Source organism: Protopterus annectens, chromosome 17.part0 (genome assembly GCF_019279795.1).
Source record: "Protopterus annectens isolate FY-2018-M chromosome 17.part0, PAN1.0, whole genome shotgun sequence".
NCBI classification, from domain to species: Eukaryota; Metazoa; Chordata; order Ceratodontiformes; family Protopteridae; genus Protopterus; species Protopterus annectens.
Window position 1 is genome coordinate 790,639,010 of NC_056751.1, and position 19,552 is coordinate 790,658,561.

At 46.4% G+C, this 19,552-nt stretch overlaps 1 protein-coding gene across 2 annotated transcripts in view; it reads left to right on the forward strand.

Annotated features, from left to right (window-relative positions):
* The window catches only part of LOC122791616 (beta-1,4-galactosyltransferase 3-like), a 1,219,943-nt gene that overhangs the window by 1,094,309 nt on the left and 106,082 nt on the right, over window positions 1-19,552 (forward strand). For both annotated transcript variants that reach the window (XM_044059417.1, XM_044059416.1), the window contains exon 7: window positions 12,774-12,878. In XM_044059417.1, the coding sequence (XP_043915352.1) occupies window positions 12,774-12,878 (105 nt within the window). The remainder of the gene's footprint in view (window positions 1-12,773; window positions 12,879-19,552) is intronic.

Genomic DNA, 19,552 nt, shown 5'->3' on the forward strand with positions numbered 1-19,552 from the left:
GAAACAATGATTCCTCTCATTCCCTGCCTACAACAGGAGTTTTTTTGGTGGGCAGAGAGATGTCACGAAAACAAGGGACAGTCTTTCACTCTGTCCCCTGCCATCCAAACCCTAACTACAGATGCATCAGACTATGCTTGGGGGGCCCACCTGGCAGGGAGATGCATTCAGGGCATATGGACCCCAAAACAAATGCATCTGCATATCAACCAGAAAGAGATGCTAGCTGTTCAGAAGGCCCTGACAGCCTTCAAGGACTTACTTCGTCCAGGAAAACTACTGATAAAGACGGACAACACCACGGTTATGTGGTACATAAACAAGCAGGGGGGTACACATTCCTACCCCCTTTGCAGACTAGCCATGGCATTGTGGGACACAGCCTTGACTTACTAAGTACATTTTCAAGCAAAATTCCTGCCAGGAAAACAAAATACTCTGGCAGACGACCTAAGCAGAAATTTTATGGATCCACACGTCTTCAGCATGGTAACACAGAAATGGGGGAGCCCAGACATAGATCTATTTGCCTCTCCCCAGAATTATCAACTGGACAAATTCTGCACAAGGACTTATCACAGACAAGCATGGAAAGTGGATGCCCTATCATTCAGTTGGAAAAACCTATCAGTCTACGCCTTCCCTCCTCTGCCTCTTCTCCCCAAGGTCTTACTAAAGGTCAGACAGGAAAAAACAAAAATGATCCTAATTGCCCCGGACTGGCCTCGCCAGCACTGGTACCCAATTCTAAGGAATATGTCTCAACTCCCTCCTTGGTACTTGCCTCAAATACCTCATCTACTGTCTCAACAGAGCAATCAAATTCTGCACACACAGCTCCAAACTCTGAACCTGGCAGCATGGCTGATCATGTAGTTATTCAAACACCACCTCTCAGTAAATCTGTGATGGATGTCATTTTGGAAGCCAGAAGGCCAAGTGCTAGAAAATCTTATGCTGATAAATGGAAGAGATTCTGTGCTTGGAACTAAGCACAAGGGACGGACACAGCAAAACCAAATATTCCTCAGATTTTACAATACTTGACTGAGATGCCTGACAAGGGCCTGTCTTTTTCTTCAATAAAAATCCATGCCTCTGCCATCTCGGCTCATTACAACACGGAGCCTCCCATCTTTTCTCATCCTCTGCTAAAACAGTATCTTAGAGGGGCCAAAAATGTACGGCCTGCCAGAAGATCGCCAACTCCTGCATGGGACCTCAATTTAGTGCTGGAAAAACTCACCCTGTCTCCTTTTGAACTAGCAGCTACTGCGGATTAAAGTTTTTATCTTTGAAAACAGCTTTCCTTTTGGCAATCACTTCAGCAAGAAGAGTTTCAGAACTACAGGCCCTCATGGCTTGGAGTCTTTTATTACATTTTACCTGGACAGGGTGTCCCTCAAGACCAATCCTTCCTTTATGCCTAAGGTGGTATCCAGTGTGGCTCTTAACCAAACTATTCACACACCAACATTTTACCCAAATCCGCAGAACAAGGGGGAGTGGATTCTGCATTCATTGGACGTACACAGACAACTAAGATTCTACTTAAACAGGACCAAATCTCTAAGAAAGTCTGAGCAACTGCTGGTGGCATTTGCTGCAGGATCAGTGGGGAAGGCTATATCAAAGCAGACTATTTCTAAGTGGATAAGCCACTGCATTCATTTCTGCTACTTGCATCATGGTAAACCAGTGCCCAAGGGAATCGGGTCACATTCCACCAGGGCTGCCTCTGCCTCAGCAGCTTTTCTCAGAGGAGTTCCAACCAAAGACATTCTAGAAGCTGCTACTTGGAGCACTGTTCATACTTTTACAATGCATTATAATTTGCCTGTCTTCTCTAAGTCCAGGGCAGGCTTTGCCACTGCAGTTCTGCAGGGCCTTATAGCCACTCCTAATGCTATTTAGCTCTATCTTCCCATGCATAGCTTTGGGATTCTACCCAAATGTAATGACTGCAACAGTGAAACACGAAGAACATAGTACAGTTGTGTACACTTACCATAAATGTAGATGTTCGAGTGTATTCACTGTTGCAGTCCGGGTTACCCACCTGCCATCCCCCTTTTTTGTAGAACTTCCTTTACTATATTCTAAAGCCTTTGTGGTGTATTTGCTTTTAGTTGAAGGTAAAGTTTATGTTGCTAAAAGTGCATTTACTTATATATTGCTGTTTATATATATATATATATATATATATATATATATATATATATATATATATATTTGCTCCCCATTTGGGGGGCACCTGACATCTGAGGCAAGAAAAACTGAATAAAATGGTGTCGGCTGCATGTTTTATACCCCTGACATCATGGAAGAGGAGACAGCAACCAACGCAGGACCCAAGACTTTGATATTCAGGCCGACTGAGGGCAACCTGCCAGCAGATTACCCAAATGTAATGACTGCAACAGTGAATACACTCTAACATCTACATTTATGGTAAGTGTACACAACTGTATTTTCTCTGCCATCATCTACAAGTGGAGCCTTGGATACTGGACCCAGTTCCGGACCTCCTGATGCATCAGTCGGGCATGCTCCATCCCTATCTCCAAACTCTCAAGCTGACTGCTTGGTTTCTCCACTTCACAGGCACCCCAACATTTCCCTGGTAGTACAACACATCCTGGTGTCCTTTCATAAGCCCACTACCAGAAAGATTTACACTAGCAAATGGAAGAGGTTCTCTTATTGGGCAAAGAGTAATGATATTGATCCCTTCACTGCTCCTCTTCACAAGTTTCTTGATTTCCTGGCCAAAACATTCAAACGAGGGGCAGCTACAGCTACTATTAAACTGGCTGCCATCTCCAATTTTCATGTGGAAGAGTTGGGCTCTAACATCATGTCCCATAAGCTGTGCTGAGTATTCTTGAGAGGTACAACCCTTTTACGGCCCCCGGTAAGAGAATCCCCCCCCCCCCCCCCGGGACCTAAACTTGGTTTTAGCCTCTCTGGTTCTTCCACCCTTTGAACCAGCAGCATCTTGTCTCCTGAAATTTCTGTCTTGGAAAACCCTTTTCTTGGTTGCCATCACCTCAGCTAGAAGGGTTTCTGAATTGCACGCTTTATCTATTCGCCCGCCGTATCTCAACTTTCACAAAGATAGTCTCTCTCAGAACCAATCCCTCCTTTCCAAAGGTGTGTTCAGAGTATAATTTAAATCAGTCCATTGAGCTTCCTGTATTCTTCCACAATTATGGCAACAAGGCAGAATATAGACTCTACCAATTGGATGTTCATAGACAATTACGTTTTTATTTACACAGGACCAAAGACTTTAGAAAATTAGATCAATTGTTTGTATCCCTTGCTGACAGTAAACAAGGTTCTCCAGTTTCAAAAGTGACCTTATCAAAGTGTCTGTCAGACACAATCAGTTATACTTATGATTTGCGTAAAAAGAAGCTTCCAGGGGAAAGCCAGAGGACACTCAACCAGGGTCTTAGCTACCTCTGTTGCCTTCCAAGCCAAATTGCCTTTAGATTCAGTCAGTGCAGCAGCAACATGGGCAAATCCTCATACCTTTATCACTCATTGCAAAGTGGATGTAGTCTCCCGGAACAGGGCATCCTTTGATTCCACTGTCCAGAAGAGTTTGTTCCAGTGAGCCACCCAAGAACCAGGTGCTGGAGACGCGGTCCCAACCAGCAAGAATGAAGGCGTGATGGGACAACATATAACATAAAGAAGTTATGTACCTACCATAATGTTCCATGTTTGTTGTCCTTCGATTCGCCTTCCTTCTTGCATCCCCCCCTCCTTCCCCCTTCCTGGAGGATCAAGAGGAATTCCTTCATTGGTTACACTGGCTGAGTTTCATGTTGACATACCAGGTTAGTTAACCATGCCTTGTTTTTCTTCTTTCCTTCCTAACCTTGAATGTGTAAGAGCTTAGTAAAATTTGCATTTACTATGATTGTCTAGTGTGGGCTATCACAAACGAGATCTGGGTAGCCACCGCTAGGCATGTTGGGATAGGGGTTAGCCTCAAGCCAGTATAAGCTCTTGAGCTATATTAAATCGGCCGAGTCAGAGCCGAGGATTGGCTCCGAACCCAACCAGCAAGAAGGAAGGTGAGATGGACAGCAAACATGTAACGTTATGGTCGGTACATAACTTCTTTTTTGCCAAGATTAAAATGTATCCATCAGTCTGAAGGAGGCATGGGCTTCTTTGAAACTGGCTGTATATGTAGGTCAGTGATTGTGAGATTGCATTCATATTTATTCATGTCATCTGATCCAAACATATAAAAATTTGTAAAACATGAACAAAGCAAGTCTAACTAAGATAGCCTGTTTGCTTAGGTTAGCAGAAACCTGTAGGAAAAAAACAAGACATGGAAATCCAACCAAATGTGGATAAAAAACAGGTGGCAAAAGAAAACGCCAACAAAAATGAAAGAATACAAAAAACCAAATCAGGAGAAAAGAAAAAGTAAACGGAAAGATCACAATTATAGCAAGAAGTTTAGCGATTTGCTAGAGCACCTGCATGTTGGTTTGTCATGCACATGGTTTAGATGAGGTAAATTTAAACCAAAAGATGCAAGGTTAATATTAGCAGCCCAAGATAGTGGATTATGTTATAGATGGTTGGTAAAATCCATAGAAAAGGTAAGAGACAGAGAAATGTAGGTTTTGCGGTACAGAACTAGATACAATTACACATCTTGCTGCAAGGTGCGATACACGTACGGCTGAAAGTTTGTATACTGAAAGTTAAAAATGTGGCAAGTTTGAGACATTGGAAACATGAATTGCAACGGATTTTTGAAAATGATGAAGAAATGAGTACTTGGGATCAGCACATACCAGCAGCTACAATGGTAGAATCAAACAAACTGGATATTGTAATTCGGGAAAAAGGCAGAAATAGCTTTGATTATTGAAATTGCTACTCCCAGTGACTTCTGTCTTACAGCTGAAAAACCTTATTTGCAAAATACCAGGACTTGCAAGCAAAAACTAGAGCAATGTGGAATAAGGATACACAGTTCCAGCTATATTAGAAGGAACTGGGCTAATGTAAAAATCTTCAAGCATATCTAAATATGCTACTGATACAAATAACCCCTTATGAGCTGCAAAAATAGGCAGTTGTGGGTACATCATGGGTGATGAGAACTGCATTTGTACGCAAAATTGGTTTCATGAAGTTTAATTATGCTCTGAATTAGGAATGGGGTCAGTCCATTCCCATTAAGGTATGTAAAAACCTAAGCATTTGGCAAAATTAAACCAAACTATATATAGTACTTAAATTTATACTTGTAATACTTAGTCTTGTATAATATATAATTTTAAGGACTATGCATTCTATAAAATTAGGGCATTTATAATTTTTGTTAAGTATTTCCATTTTATTTTGCTCCAAACAAAAGCCTGGCAGTACTGGGATTTTAAATTCCTTAATGTATAAAAAGCAGATACATTTGTAGGCCTTATTTTCATACTCTTGAATTATATAGTATTCTGTGAACGTCAGTTTCTACTTTTGAATTATTACCAAGTATGCTTGTTGTTATCCTTTGCATGTTGCAGGGGTGTTTATGTTCAGAATTGTCATGTTTTCATGTCCCAAAGAAATATGGTACTCCTTGAGATTTTAGCCAAATGTTGTAACTTGCAGTCATAGTGACCCTCAAAGAAAAAGGTGGTACAGTTATGGATATATGTATATACTTAGCATAAGGTGAGATCTTCATAAACAGATCACTGTAACAGTAAATAAACGTTTCCCTGAGGAGGGTCTACATCGTTTTGTCGTCTTTTATTAAATTATGATGTTAAGTTGTCAAACTCGCCTTCATTCTTGCTGGATGGGTTCGGAGCCGATCCTCGGCTCCGACTCGGCACTTGCTAAGCTCGAGGGCTAATTTTACCAGCTCGAGGCAACCCTATATCCCATGATGCAAGGTGTGACTACCCCAGATCTCATTTGCCGCTTCGCGAAGAGGTCTCCTTTTACCAGCTCGGGTAAAATTTTTAGTATTTTATATTAAAGTTCAGTCAAAAAAAATTCCATTTTTCCTGATTTCCTTTCTTAAGAGTTAGTGTTAACTAATATATAACTATCTTGCCCTATATTCCCTTTCTCCTTTATATAGGGATAGTTTTTCCTCCCTTCAGGCCTTAAGCCTCCCTTCCATAAATTTTCTGTCAGGAAGTGTGTCTGTGTTTTTCAGTTTTCCCTATTTTTCATTAGATAACTGTGTGACTGGTGTGTGTCTGTGTGTTTTTGTGTTTGGCATACCATGTCAAAAGAAGTAAAGGTCTCAGGCTTCAAGAAGTGTGACTCGTGCTGTCAGAAAATGTCTCTGACAGACGGTCACACTTCTTGTGTGTACTGCCTGGGGCCTTTACACCTGCAGGACTCCTGTGCTATTTGTCACTCCTTTAGCCAGAGAGTCCTGCAGGAATGTAGAAACAAGCTAATTCTACGTGGCTTGTTGAAGCCAGAGGGTTCCCCGACCAAGACTGGGTCGGCAAAGCCCTCTAAGCCACCTAAAACCCAGGCTGTGGTTCCTAAGCCTTCGGCGGTGGCTCCGACTCCGTCGGAGTTGAGATCGGCTCCGCCTGGAGCCGATCTTTCTACTTCTGAGGTAGTGGTATCGGCGCCGCCTGGCTCCGATACACTTGCACCTATGTCAATGTCGGCTCTGGCCGGAGCCGACGTCTCCTTGACCAGGACTGGTGCCGATAAGCTGTCGGCTCCATCTGGAACCGAAGGGTCTTCGGCTCTGATGGCTCTTTCCAAGAAGAGATCTCGGTCCCCTTCCCTGGAGTCGATTCGCTCGGCTCCGGGATCTCCTTTACTTTCGGAGTGGAGCCATCGGAGCCGATCTTCAAGGTCTTCCAGGCTGTCAGACCATGACTTGGAGAGGGTGGTAAGTAGACTGCTGAAGTCACAGGCACTGGCCCAAATGCTCCATAGCCCGTCTCAGCAGACGACCGCTATTCCTCATCCCCCTGAAATTCCTCCTCCGACTCTCCTTCAGAGTTCGGAGCCGGAGCTTCTCGGAACGTTGACCGTGGGTGCGCCAGAGCCGATACTTCCCCTGTCGGCTCTGTCGTCTTCGACTCCGATTTCCTCCATGAGACCTTCCTTGGAGGGATCCGGTCGTCAGGTCTCCCTTGTCTGCTCCAAGGGGGCGAGTGGCATCGGACCCTTGTCCGACCCCGCTCTCCCTCTTGGAGCTTCGGCATTGGTGAGCTCGGCACCGACATCGGCCTCGGAGCCTTCTGTTTCAGTGGGACCGGGGATTCCTGTCTCTTCGGAGCGGGAGTCTTCTGGCCTCCCTGGGAGGGGAGCCTTTGAGGTGATGAGGAGTGTTCTAGCCCCGGAGCTGAGTCAACGGTCAATTCCATTAGCTCCTCCCTCTTCGGTGCCTGTTGATGTCTCTTGCCATTCTCTTGCTCCCGGACCCAGAGATCCATCGCCCCAGGTTTCCCCATTGGGAAGAACTTCCTCTTCCGAGGTTTCTCCTGATCCTTCCGGAGAACCCCCGCGTAAGAGGACGTGCAAGAGGAAGCACACAGACTCCCCCGAGTCTACGACATCAGATACCGACTTAGATGAGTCGGAGGGTTCCCCACGGTCCCCCTCTGAGGATGTCTCCTTTTCAGACATCCTGGAACTCCTTAAGCAGAGGGGGAACTGGCCTTCCATTAACCCCTCCGAGGATGAGTCTGTATACCTGGAGGCTTTTGGATCTCGACCCTCCACCTCCTGGGTGTCTCCGCCTTTCGACCCGCTCATGCAAGTGGTGGCTCGAAAGGCGTGGGCGGCCCCGGATTCTGTGGAACCAGTCCCCAGGAGGCCTTCTAAATTCGTCACGGCCCCCCGCAGATAAACAGTTTCTTACCAAGGGTGTCCCTGTTGATGCCATGGTGGTGGCGGCTGCCACCAAGAAGGAACTTGCTGATCCTTCTGTACCTGTCCATCCTCCTAACAAGGACTCTAGGACCATGGATAGGTATGCAGTGGCGGATGTTTTCTTCAGCGACCTTTGCTATGCGCTCGCTGAACTATCTCTGTCACTTTACCCGGCTTCAGAGAGACATTCTCAAGGAACTAGGTGAGGTAGTTCAGGATCCGTCAGCTGCTGGGGCTCAAGAAAAGATTGCCTCACAGCTAGGAATCCTAAATTCTATAACTAACTCCTCCATGCGGCTCATTTCTTATGCAGCCGATGGGGCGAGTAGAGCCGCAAGCACAGGAGTGGCACTTAGGCGTCAGTCCTGGATGCGGCTTTGTAATTTTGCGGATCCGTTTAAGGCGTCCTTCACTAATACTTCCTTCGATGGTTCGGCTTTGTTCGGGCCTCAGGTGAAGGACACATTGACCAGGTGTGAGCAAGACGGCAAGACTCTTCTGCCGTAGGAGTCCATTTCTCCACCCCTTCAAGACCCTATCCCAAAGGTCAGAAGGGGGGGGGTGTGGTTTTGTAAATCTCAGGGAGTCATGCCGGATGCACGTGGTCAGTTTACCCCCAGAGGCAGAGGGGGTAATAACAATAGACGCCCTAGGGGCAGAGGGGTCCAGAATCAGGGTAGCAGGGAGCCTCTCTCTGATAAACCCTTCCAGCATCCCTGAGGTGTTGCCCGACTGTCCACCCTTGGAGGCAGTCGGGGGAAGATTGTCGCTGTACCCAACAGCCTGGCGTTCCCTTTCTCAAGACAAATGGGTACAGTCGATCATATCCGAGGGTTACAATATCCCTTTCGAGAGATATCCCGTTCCTCATCAATCCCTTCCAGACGTTTCACCCGGTCTAAGGGAATTGGCAAAGCTGGAGGTATCAAAGCTCCTAGCAAAAAGAGCCATCCAACTAGTACCAGCAGACCAAGTAGGATCCAGGATCTACTCAAGATTCTTTTTGGTCCCCAAAAAGACGGGAGATTGGAGACCAATTTTAGACCGCAGCAAACTAAACAAGTTTGTCAAGAAGGCAAGGTTCCGGATGGTCATGCTTCAGTCCATTTTACCCTTTTTGGGCAAGGACAACTGGATGTGCTCAATAGACCTTCAGGATGCGTACTATCACATAAAAATTCACAGGCGCTCCAGAAGGTTTCTCCGCTTTCGGCTGGGGACCAGTCATTTTCAATTCAGAGCCCTGCCCTTTGGCCTCACTACAGCCCACAGAGTGTTTACCAAATGCATGGCAGTGGTCACGGCTCACCTGAGACGTCAAGGATTCCAGGTGTTTCCATATCTAGATGACTGGCTCCTCTCTGCCACCACCAGGCATCAACTTCTCAAGGCCAGGGACTACACTCTTCACATCTGCAACCAGTTAGGGATCTCTATAAACTCCAAAAAATCTTCATTGTCTCCTTGCCAATCTATTACCTTTATAGGCGCAGAATTAGACACTGTCGGGATGTCAGCAAGACTCACAAACCAAAGAATTCTGGACATCCAAAAGTATGTTCGGATCATACTACTCAGCAGAAAGATCAGGGCCAGATTTGTCCTGAAGGTGCTAGGTCTTATGGCTGCGGCCATCGTACTCCTTCCTTTAGCTCGCTTCCACATGCGTCTTCTGCAGTGGATGTTGTTCACCCAGTGGTCATTCCAGAAGCTTCCCATGTGCCACAAGATCTTCGTGACGCAATCTTGCAAGAGTCACCTAACCTGGTGGATGTCTTCTCCACAACTCCATCAGGGCTGACTGTTTGTTCCCCCAGTTCCGGTTGCCACAGTCACTTCGGATGCCTCTCTGATCGGGTGGGGGGGGGGGGCGTTATCAGGGCAGGATGGTCCACGGGACTTGGCAACCCATAGAATACCATCTGCACATAAATGTCCTAGAGATGAGAGCGGTGCTTTTAACGTTGCAAGACCTCAGCGACTTTCTTCCTTTAGGGACTGTTGCAGTTCAGACGGACACCATGGTCCGTAGTCTGGTATATCAACAAACAGGGCGGGACCAAGTCCTATCCACTGTGTCGAGAAGCTCTCAGACTTTGGCAATGGGCAATCTCCTCTCATCGGTTTCTGATAGCAACGCATATCCCCGGGAAATCCAACCTATTAGCGGACAGACTGAGCAGAGCTATTCTCATGCCACACGAGTGGTCTCTCAAACAATCGGTAGTGGACGGGATTTTTCAGAAGTGGGGCGTCCCTTGCTGCGACCTTTTTGCTACACCCCAAAACAGCAAATGCCCAGACTTCTTCTCCCTCTTTCCACTTCCAGGCCATCCCCCCAGAGACGCTCTAACCCAGGATTGGCCCCGGGGGACTTCTTTATGCCTTTCCTCCATTTCCACTGATACCTCAAGTGATTCAGAAAGCTACCGTCTTGAGAGCCAAATTGATTCTCATTGCCCCTTACTGGCCTCGACAAATTTGGTTTCCGTCCCTTCATCGTCATCTCTTGGTTCAGCCTTGGCATCTGGATCCAATTCCAGATCTTCTGACCCACCATTCGGGTCATCTGCACCAGGCCATTCATTCTCTCAACCTCACTGCTTGGTTGCTCCACTTCCTTCCTTAGCCAGGCTTCCTATGATTTCTAATCCCGTGCGACATATCATAGTAGCTTCTCTAAAGTCCTCTACCAGAAGGATTTATGCTAGTAAATGGCGGCATTTTTCCTTCTGGGCAAAGTCTAGGGACATAGATCCCTTTACAGCTCCAGTACAGTCAGTCTTGGACTTCCTAGCTGAGATTTTTCAGTCAGGATCTTCTTCCTCGACAGTTAAGGTTCAGCTGGCAGCGATCTCAAATTTTCATATTGGCTTAGCGGATCAAAACATAATGTCTCACAAGCTTTGCAAAGCCTTTCTTAGAGGGATCTTTCTGCTGAAACCTCCAGTCAAAGATCCTCCTCCGGAATGGGACCTGAATTTAATGCTGGCATCCTTGATTCTGCCCCCCTTTGAACCTGCTGCTACATGCTCATTAAAGTTTCTTTCCTGGAAGACGATTTTTCTGGTTGCTGTTACTTCAGCCAGGAGGGTGTCTGAACTTCACGCTCTCTGTGTCCGTCCCCCATACTTGGTTTTCCACAAAGATAGAGTGTCTTTAAGAACTAATCCATCTTTTTTGCCCAAGGTTGCTTCCCAGACAAATATTAACCAATCTATTGAATTGCCAGTTTTTTTCCCTAATTATTCTGACAGAGCAGAACAGAAACTTCATTGTTTGGATGTCCATTGCCAACTCAGATATTACTTAGACAGAACTAAACAATTCAGAAAATCTGATCAACTGTTTCTTTCTTATGCAGAAAACAGAAAAGGTCTTCCGGTCTCCAAGGTGACCTTATCCAGATGGCTGTCTTCTATCATTTCTCATGTTTATCTCCTTAGGGGCAAACAACTGCCCTCGAAACCAAACGCACATTCTACCAGGCGCCTAGCCACTTCCACATCATTTCAGGATAGGCTACCTATTGACACCATTTGTGCGGCAGCCACTTGGTCCACTCCTCACACCTTTGTTTCTCATTACAAATTGGACTTGGCCTCCAGGGACAGGGCTAGGTTTGGTTCCACAGTTCTCAAGAGTCTGTTCCATTGAGCCACCCAGGATAGAGGTGCTAGGGACGCGGTCCCATCCAGCAAGAATGAAGGCGAGTTTGACAACTTAACATTAAGAAGGTATGTACCTACCATAACGTTCCATGTTAGTTGTCTTCTCTCACCTTCTTTCTTGCGTCCCTCCCTCCTTCCCCCTAGCCTGGACAGACCTTGAAATTGTACTCTTCTCTGGGTACTGTTCATTCTTTCTATGGACCTCCAGTAGGAAGTATCACTAGTCTTTAGTGGTTATTTGCTGTTTTTTCTTTCCACATTTAGTCCTCCTTCTTCCTTTCTGGGAAGAAGGTTACTGGCAGGGTTTTTTCATATCTACCGAACGAGATCTGGGGTAGTCACGCCTTGCATCATGGGATATAGGGTTGCCTCGAGCTGGTAAAATTAGCTCTCAAGCTTAGCAAGTGCCGAGTCGGAGCCGAGGATCGGCTCTGAACCCATCCAGCAAGAAAGAAGGCGAGAGAAGACAACTAACATGGAACGTTATGGTAGGTACATAACTTCTTATTACGTGCTTTTCACCTTACAGTAGTCATATTTTTGTTATTTTAAGAGTGACTGAGTACTACACTGGGTAATCCCTAAGAAGCCCATAGGGTCTCAAAGAACAAAAAGTGCTACTAGTGGTGTCAGCTATATATGAACGTCTTGTTGCTAACTAAGGATCTATGGACCAGTGCCAGTCTTTACAGGGACAAATGGTCTCTGTGATTTAAAAAAAATGATCGAGTTAAAGCAGGGTAGGTAAGGACAAATGCCATGATTTACTGTTACACAGTGACCTGTCCTTAAATGTCTACTGTTTTTGTATTGGTACGTAACCCCCCAACTGTTCTTCATGGTGATTAACTCAAACAACTGCTGTATCATCAAATCTTCTCAGGGCAGAATTCTTTTTTGTAAAATTTTTATTTCATGCACCACAAAGAAATCTTTCTTGTACCATACTAGACTGTTTTGAGTGCTTTATTCATTTTTTTTTTCCTCCCTCTAGAGGTTTATTATGCTCTATTACAGTATGAATTATTTATGGTCTGGAATCCTAGCAAGAATGCAGTATAGTATATATTCATTCCATTTATTGAGCCAGCTGAGCTATGGATTTGTTTTATTTTTGGCATCATTTCAGTCCAGCGTTTAACTGCATTTGGATAAAAGGCTGTTAGCAATGTTTTTATCTTAAATTTGTTTTGTTTATCCCTTAAACAGAGTAAGGATTGCAGGGATGAAGATTGTTCGCCCATCTTTGTCAGTAGGCCATTACAAAATGATCAAGCATAAAGGAGATACAGGCAATGAGGAAAATCCTCACAGGTGACCATTTATTCCTCCATACTTTTAACAGCATGATTTTATTTCTTTTGATTAAAATACTTATTCCATTTAATCATTGTACTGATTTGCTCCATTCCAGTTATCCTTTGCTTATTTTTCTTTTGCACTGATTCATCTTGCTTCACTATTGGCTTAGCATTGTTGTATTTATGCTTTGTCTGGGTTTGTTTACTAACACAACTGTACCGCATACAGTATATGTGTTAATTTCATCTCTACTTTGTGAGGTTAAAGTCTATAACCACGAATGAAATGCAATTGTGTGTGCATCTAATGTTGGGTACACAAACTGTTTATGTTGTCTTTACCTTGCTTTTGGCTTGTTTGTTCAAAAGGAAAGGATTTTTCACCAGTCAAGTTGCCTTGCTAATTAAGGGATGAGTCAGTGAATAGATACCATATTCACCTCCCTACCTGTACAAACACTTAGTGGCATCTTGTACAAGGAATGCATAGATGATGTTGAAGGCTCGTGGCCATACAGCTACAAAGAACCAGAATTTTCTGTGAAGCTCCATCGCTGTCACTAACGTTAACTCATTCAGTCCTGAGCATCAGGAGGCTAATTAATACTCTTGCTTATTGAATTCTTTGAAGTCAGGAAACACTTGCTTCCCTAAAACATTTCTCTCAAATCTTTTATTCAGAACACAGCTCATGTGATTTGCAGTGTCTTATAAAAGATGCAAGTTTCAAAAAACATATGTAAAATGCAAATTTTTATTATAAAATGAGCTGTGCACTAGTGTTAGTATCAGAAGTATATCTGATGATACTGATTTTATATTGCATATTTATGAAAGAAGTTATGTTTTATGTGCAGACATCATTAGTAATACTTTCACAAAACTCCTGGTCTGGAAGGTAACAAGCTGTTAAATGGCAACAAGCCTACTCATCCTTTCAACCAGTTACCGCAGGTGGCCCTTGGGGTTCTATCCTAGGTCCTCTCCTATTTAATATATTTATTATCTCCACACCTCCAGTCACCATGTTAGTTTAGTTCAGTATGCAGATGACTCAACATTAATATGTGCAGCCTCAACAATTAAATAAGCTCCAAGACATTACCTAAAATTCTTTCTCCTCTGTAGAAACCTAGTTCAAAGAATCAAACCTCCTACTCAACCCGAAGAAAGCTAAGATGTTATGTGATCCTATCTCGCCTACATTCTGTACTGATGGGTTCGGAGCCGATCCCTCGGCTCCGACTCGGCACGCTTATGCTATAGAGCGAGGCCTCTTATTGGCTGAGCTATCTTTATCCCAGGATGCACCACCACTAATCCCCCAGATCTCGTTTGCCGCTATCAAGCTTAGACGTGGTCTCAACATTGGCTGGGCTAAGTACTATTTATTAGGCTTTTTCCTGTCACAAATTTCCTTACTTTGAACCCAAAAGCTGTTTTAACAGATATTGTTGTTATATTTGTGTGATTGGTGAATTTTTGTTGGTAAATTCGTAATTTTTTTAGTCAGGGAAGGTTTCCCGTTTTAGTTAGAGGGGCCTTCCCCTGTTACTTTGCTGCTTGTGTTTCTTTCTTGGGTCAAGTACCCGTTTAAGTTAGAGGGTCTTGACCCTCTCTTTCTCTCTCTTTTTTTTTGTCTGTTAACTGTTTAGTGTAAAAAAAAATATATATATATGTATATATATACTGTTGTTATATTTGTTAAAGTTGTTCAATTCAACTAAAGTATAGTGTTTTTTCTCATAGCAGTTATGTCTAAAGAACACAAACCCTCCGGGTTTAAGAAGTGCACGAGGTGTGGTTTTAAAATGTCCATAACGGACGACCACTCCTCGTGCGTCTATTGCTTAGGTGCTAAACACCTACAAGAGTCGTGTAGTGTGTGCCACGCGTTCTCTTCCAGAGTCCTCCAGGAGAGGAAAAACAAATTAATCCTCAAGGGATTAATCAAGCCTTCCTTCGAGGAGGCTTTATCTTCCTCTCCGTCTCCTTCTAAAAAGAAGAAAGCGTCGGCTCCGACCAGTCAGTCGGAACCGACCGCCAAAAAAGCTAAGCAGACTTCTCCATCGGCTCCACGGACTTCGGGGCCGAGGTCGGAACGGTCTGCCTCGATGCCTCCAGCCTCGACCCCTCTGGTTTCGGAGCCGAGGTCTGGGGCATCGAGGCGGGTCACCCTCATCGGCTCCACTGATATTGGAGCCGATAAGGATACCGGCTCAGACTCTTCCCCTCGGCGAAGTCCTTATCGGCACCGAGAATTTCTTTGAAACCTCCTCGAGCCGATAGTTGTTGAGTCCATTCGAGCGGTCCCCGTGCCCTTCGGAGCCGATGGAGAAATCGGTTCGGGCCCGATCGGTATCCTCTAGATCATCCAAGATGTCTGATTCGGACATCGACAGGGTGCTCCTTCGGCTCTTCCAGTCTCCGGTGTTCCAAAAGCTAGTCTCGGCTCCAGCCCATTTGGCTTCGGAGCCGATGGTCCATTCCCCTACTGTGGTTCCTCCTCCAACAGCTTCTGCACAGTTGGAGCCGGTGCTGGTGGAACCTGTGGAGGTGTTAGGGTCGGGCCGGACCCTTGCTCCAACTCCGGCTCTTGGGTCTGAGTTCAGTACACGGACTTCTTCCTTCGGCCCTGGGGGGGAGGCTTCGGGATTGATGCTTTCGGTCCCAAGTCTCCCTCTTGGTGCGTCGGCGGCGGGAGTGCCACCCACTGTCGTGGCCACGGAGGTGGGACCCTCCCAGGATTCTGGTGGTCCCGCCTTCAGGGCTATGAGGAGTGCATTAGCCAAATCTTCCTTGGCTACTTCCACGGTTTCCCCAGCTCCTTCCCTACATACGGAGACTGGGTCGTTGGCAGTTCCCCTGTCCTTAGACAGCGGAGCCCCTGGGCCTCAGGTTACCCCCGCTGGGGTTTCTCCCCCTCCTGGAGGTCCTTCTGAAGCCTCTTCGGAAGAACCCCCCAGGAAGAGATCGTGCAAGAGGAAGCACGTTGACTCCCCTGATGAGTCTCTGACATCCGACACTGATCTCGATGATGCAGAAGGGTCCCCTAAGTCGTCCTCGGATGATGTCTCCTTTGCAGACATCCTGGAAGCCCTAAAACAACGAGGCGGCTGGCAGTCCAAACCTCCCTCTGCTGATGAGTCGGTGTTCCTGAAGGCCTTCGGGGCTCAGCCCTCCGCCTCCTGGGTGTCTCCGCCCTTCGACGAGCTCTTGGATTTGATCTGTCTGAGGGCGTGGGAACACCCAGACTCTGTGGAGCCGGTGCCTGTTCGTCCGAACAAATTTCTCTCTGCGCCCCCGGATAGAGAGTTCCTAACTAAAGGTGTGGCTGTAGATGCTTTGGTGGTGGCATCTGCTACCCAGCAAGATGTAGCAGAGGCTTCTACGTCCGTCCATCCTCCTAATAAAGAGTCTAGGAGCATGGATCGGTACGGAAAGTGCACCCTCAGTTCAGCGGCCTTTACACTGAGGTCCCTGAACTACCTTACGCACTTTACCAGATTTCAGAGGGATCTGATTAAGGAGCTATCCGATACCCTCTTGGGTAACCTGCCTGAGGAGCTGGCCCAGACGGTTGGCTCTCAGCTGGCTACAATGTCATCCATTTCGAACTCGTCCATGAGGCTCATCTGTTATGCAGCCGAAGGGGCGAGTAGAGCGGCGGGTACAGGCGTTGCTCTACGGAGACAAGCCTGGCTCCGCCTGTGTCATTTTGCGGAGGCCTTTAAGTCTTCATTTGCCGACGCCCCCTTTGATGGGTCCTCCCTGTTTGGATCCAAGGTAAAAGACACACTAACCCGCTGTGAACAGGAGGGTAAGACTCTGACTGCCGTGGAACACGATTTTCCACTCCTTCGGCCTTATCCCAAGGCTAAAAGAGGAGGGAAAATGTGGTTCCGTAGATCTCAGAAGCCTTACCCCTCTCAGCAGGAGGATTCCCCTTCCAGAGGCAGAGGAGGGGGAAATTATTCAGGAAGATGCCATCCCAGAGGCGGCAGAGGCCCTCGCAACACTGGAGACCGCGAGTCCTTTCGTGGCTCTTCAGCCTTTCATAGTCCCTGAGGGATTGCCCGGCTGTGCTGCTCCGGAGCCAGTCGGGTCGTTCAAGCACCTAAAGGCCTGGGAAGGTATCACCCAGGACCGATGGGTGCTTTGGATTATCGCCGGAGGTTACTCCATCCCATTCTCTCACCAACCCCCTCAGTCCAAAAGAATCCCGGACCCGCCACCCAGTCAACGGGATACCGCAGCCTCAGAAGTTTCAAAGCTGCTGCAAAAAGGAGTCATCCAACCGGTCCCCGCAGACCAGATCGGATTAGGGACTTACTCAAGATTCTTTTTGGTGCCAAAAAAGACCGGGGACTTGAGGCCCATTTTGGACCTCAGCATCCTAAACCGTTCAGTCAGAAAGTCCAAGTTCTGAATGGTCACCCTACAAACCATTCTCCCATTGCTGGAGAAAGGTGTTTGGATGTGCTCCATAGATCTCAAGGACGCGTATTATCATATCATGGTACATCAAGCGTCCAGGAGACATCTGCGCTTCAGCCTAGGAGGCAGTCATTTTCAGTTCCGTGCGCTGCCCTTTGGTCTCACCACAGCTCCCAGGGTGTTCACCAAGTGCTTGGCAGTCGTGACTGCTCACCTGAGAAGTCTAGGATTCCAGGTGATGTCCGTCATGGATGCATCTGCAGTCATAACAACTGGGTTGTCCTGTCGTCAGGCAGCCCTTCAGTCGGCCGGATTCCAAAGTCCGGGTCCGGCTTCGGCTGATGTCGCACTCCACCCGACGTCATCTCTGTTGGTCTTCGGGTATAAAAGCATCAGCCGACGCCATTTTCCTCAGTCTTTCTTGCGCGTGCCAAGCAGAAGCTGTTCGCAAGTGCCGGTCGGTCGGATCCAGAGATTACTTCTACCGAATACTACTTCGAAGACTTCTAAAGCTAAGTACCCGTTGGGGACTCTTTCTTGCCTCAGCCGATGTCAGAAAAAGTTAACAATTGTTTAACCTGTGGGAAACAAATACCTCATAAAGATTTCCACTCTTACTGTCTGCCTTGTTTAGGCCCAGCCCACGACGTAGCAGCCTGTTCGGCCTGTGCTTCTTTCAACCGACGAGCGCTTAGGCCGGTCGGAGTTTGCAGAACAGTTTTTCGGTTCTGATTTTGCGTACATTATGCCGTCGGATCCTCCGACTACCCAATCTACCAAAAACGCAAAGATAAAGACCGACACTCGCGGTCCGCGGTTTCGGCGAAACCATGGTTAAGCAAACGCGAGTGTCTCGGTTTCGGCGAAACCGAGAAAACTGATCTAAGTACAGCTGAACCTATTCCTACAACTGAGGCCCCTGCTACAACTCTTGAATCGACCTCAGAAATTTTACCCACTACGGTGGTTGACTTATCAGACACCATCCCTTGGATGTCTCTACCCCAGCACGTGGTGCTGCTAGGCCTCCAGCAGCCATGTCCATTAAGGCCTTCGCCAGGGCTAAAGCAGCCAAGACTACTAAAACAGTGCCTGTTAAACCCTCCACATCCAGGCCCTCTTCTAGTTCCCAAATGCTTACTTTGGCAGAAGATTTAATTTCTTTAATTAGAGGATCTCAATCTCACCCAGATAGGGCCTCTCAGCCCCCAGAGAAGAGACCTAGGGCAGAGCCCCCTGAGCCAGTGTCCTCTGATGAATCTGCTGATGAATCAGACATAACTGACCAGCCAGAGGCTCCCTTCTCCAATTTTGAAGATTCTGATGCTGAAGAATCCATTCCAGCTGCTTCCCCACCAGAAGAATTCTCCTTTGGGGAAACCTTGCATGCCATGCGAGAACAGTTCCAATGGCAGCAACAGGATTTTCAGACTCCAGAAAAAGACTTAGGACCTTTCTGCACCTCCCACAGCACAGGCCCTTAGCTATACCTCCTGTTCTCTCTGTGGTGGATGATGCTTTCAATGATGTTTGCTCCGCTCCAGATTCTTTACCCCAGCCCCTGCCAAACCAGACAGATTTTACAGGGTGCCAGATCGCATCACCACCTTTACAAGGCCCCACTTGCAGACCCAGAAACTATATCCCAGGGTCCCAAGGCAGTAGCCGCGACCATAGCAAAAAACCCTACTCCTTCTGAAAGGGAAGCAAGGTCATTAGACAGATGGGGTAAAAGGTCTACACTTCAGCTACTCTCTCAGCTAGAGCTTTAAACTGTCAGTTTCACATGATACAATACCAAGAGTTTATGCTTGATCAGTTAACTAAAAACTAACCACTGATGAATCTCTTGATAAGAAATATGTATTAGAGATGGTAAATAACATACAACAGGTTAGCAACCATTCCTTAAAATGTGGCTATGATGCACTGGAGGCTTCATTTAGATCAGCCATGACAGGCACAGTGATAAGAAGGCATGCATGGCTAAAGGAACAAGCTTTACCGGATCATGTTAAAGCTAAGCTGCTAGATGCTCCTATGGACAAGACAAGTTTGTTTGGTACACCTGCCCAGCAGGTTATGAAGAAAATGGAAGAAAAGGCAAAATCTGTTCAAACTGTCAAAGATTTCTTGCAGGTTCAACCCCAAGGTTTAGCAGGAACTGGCCTGCCAAAAATTGGTCCTTTCCTGACTCCACAAAATTTCAAAGGGGCAGGAATAGACGTTCCAGAGGCAGAAACCAATCCA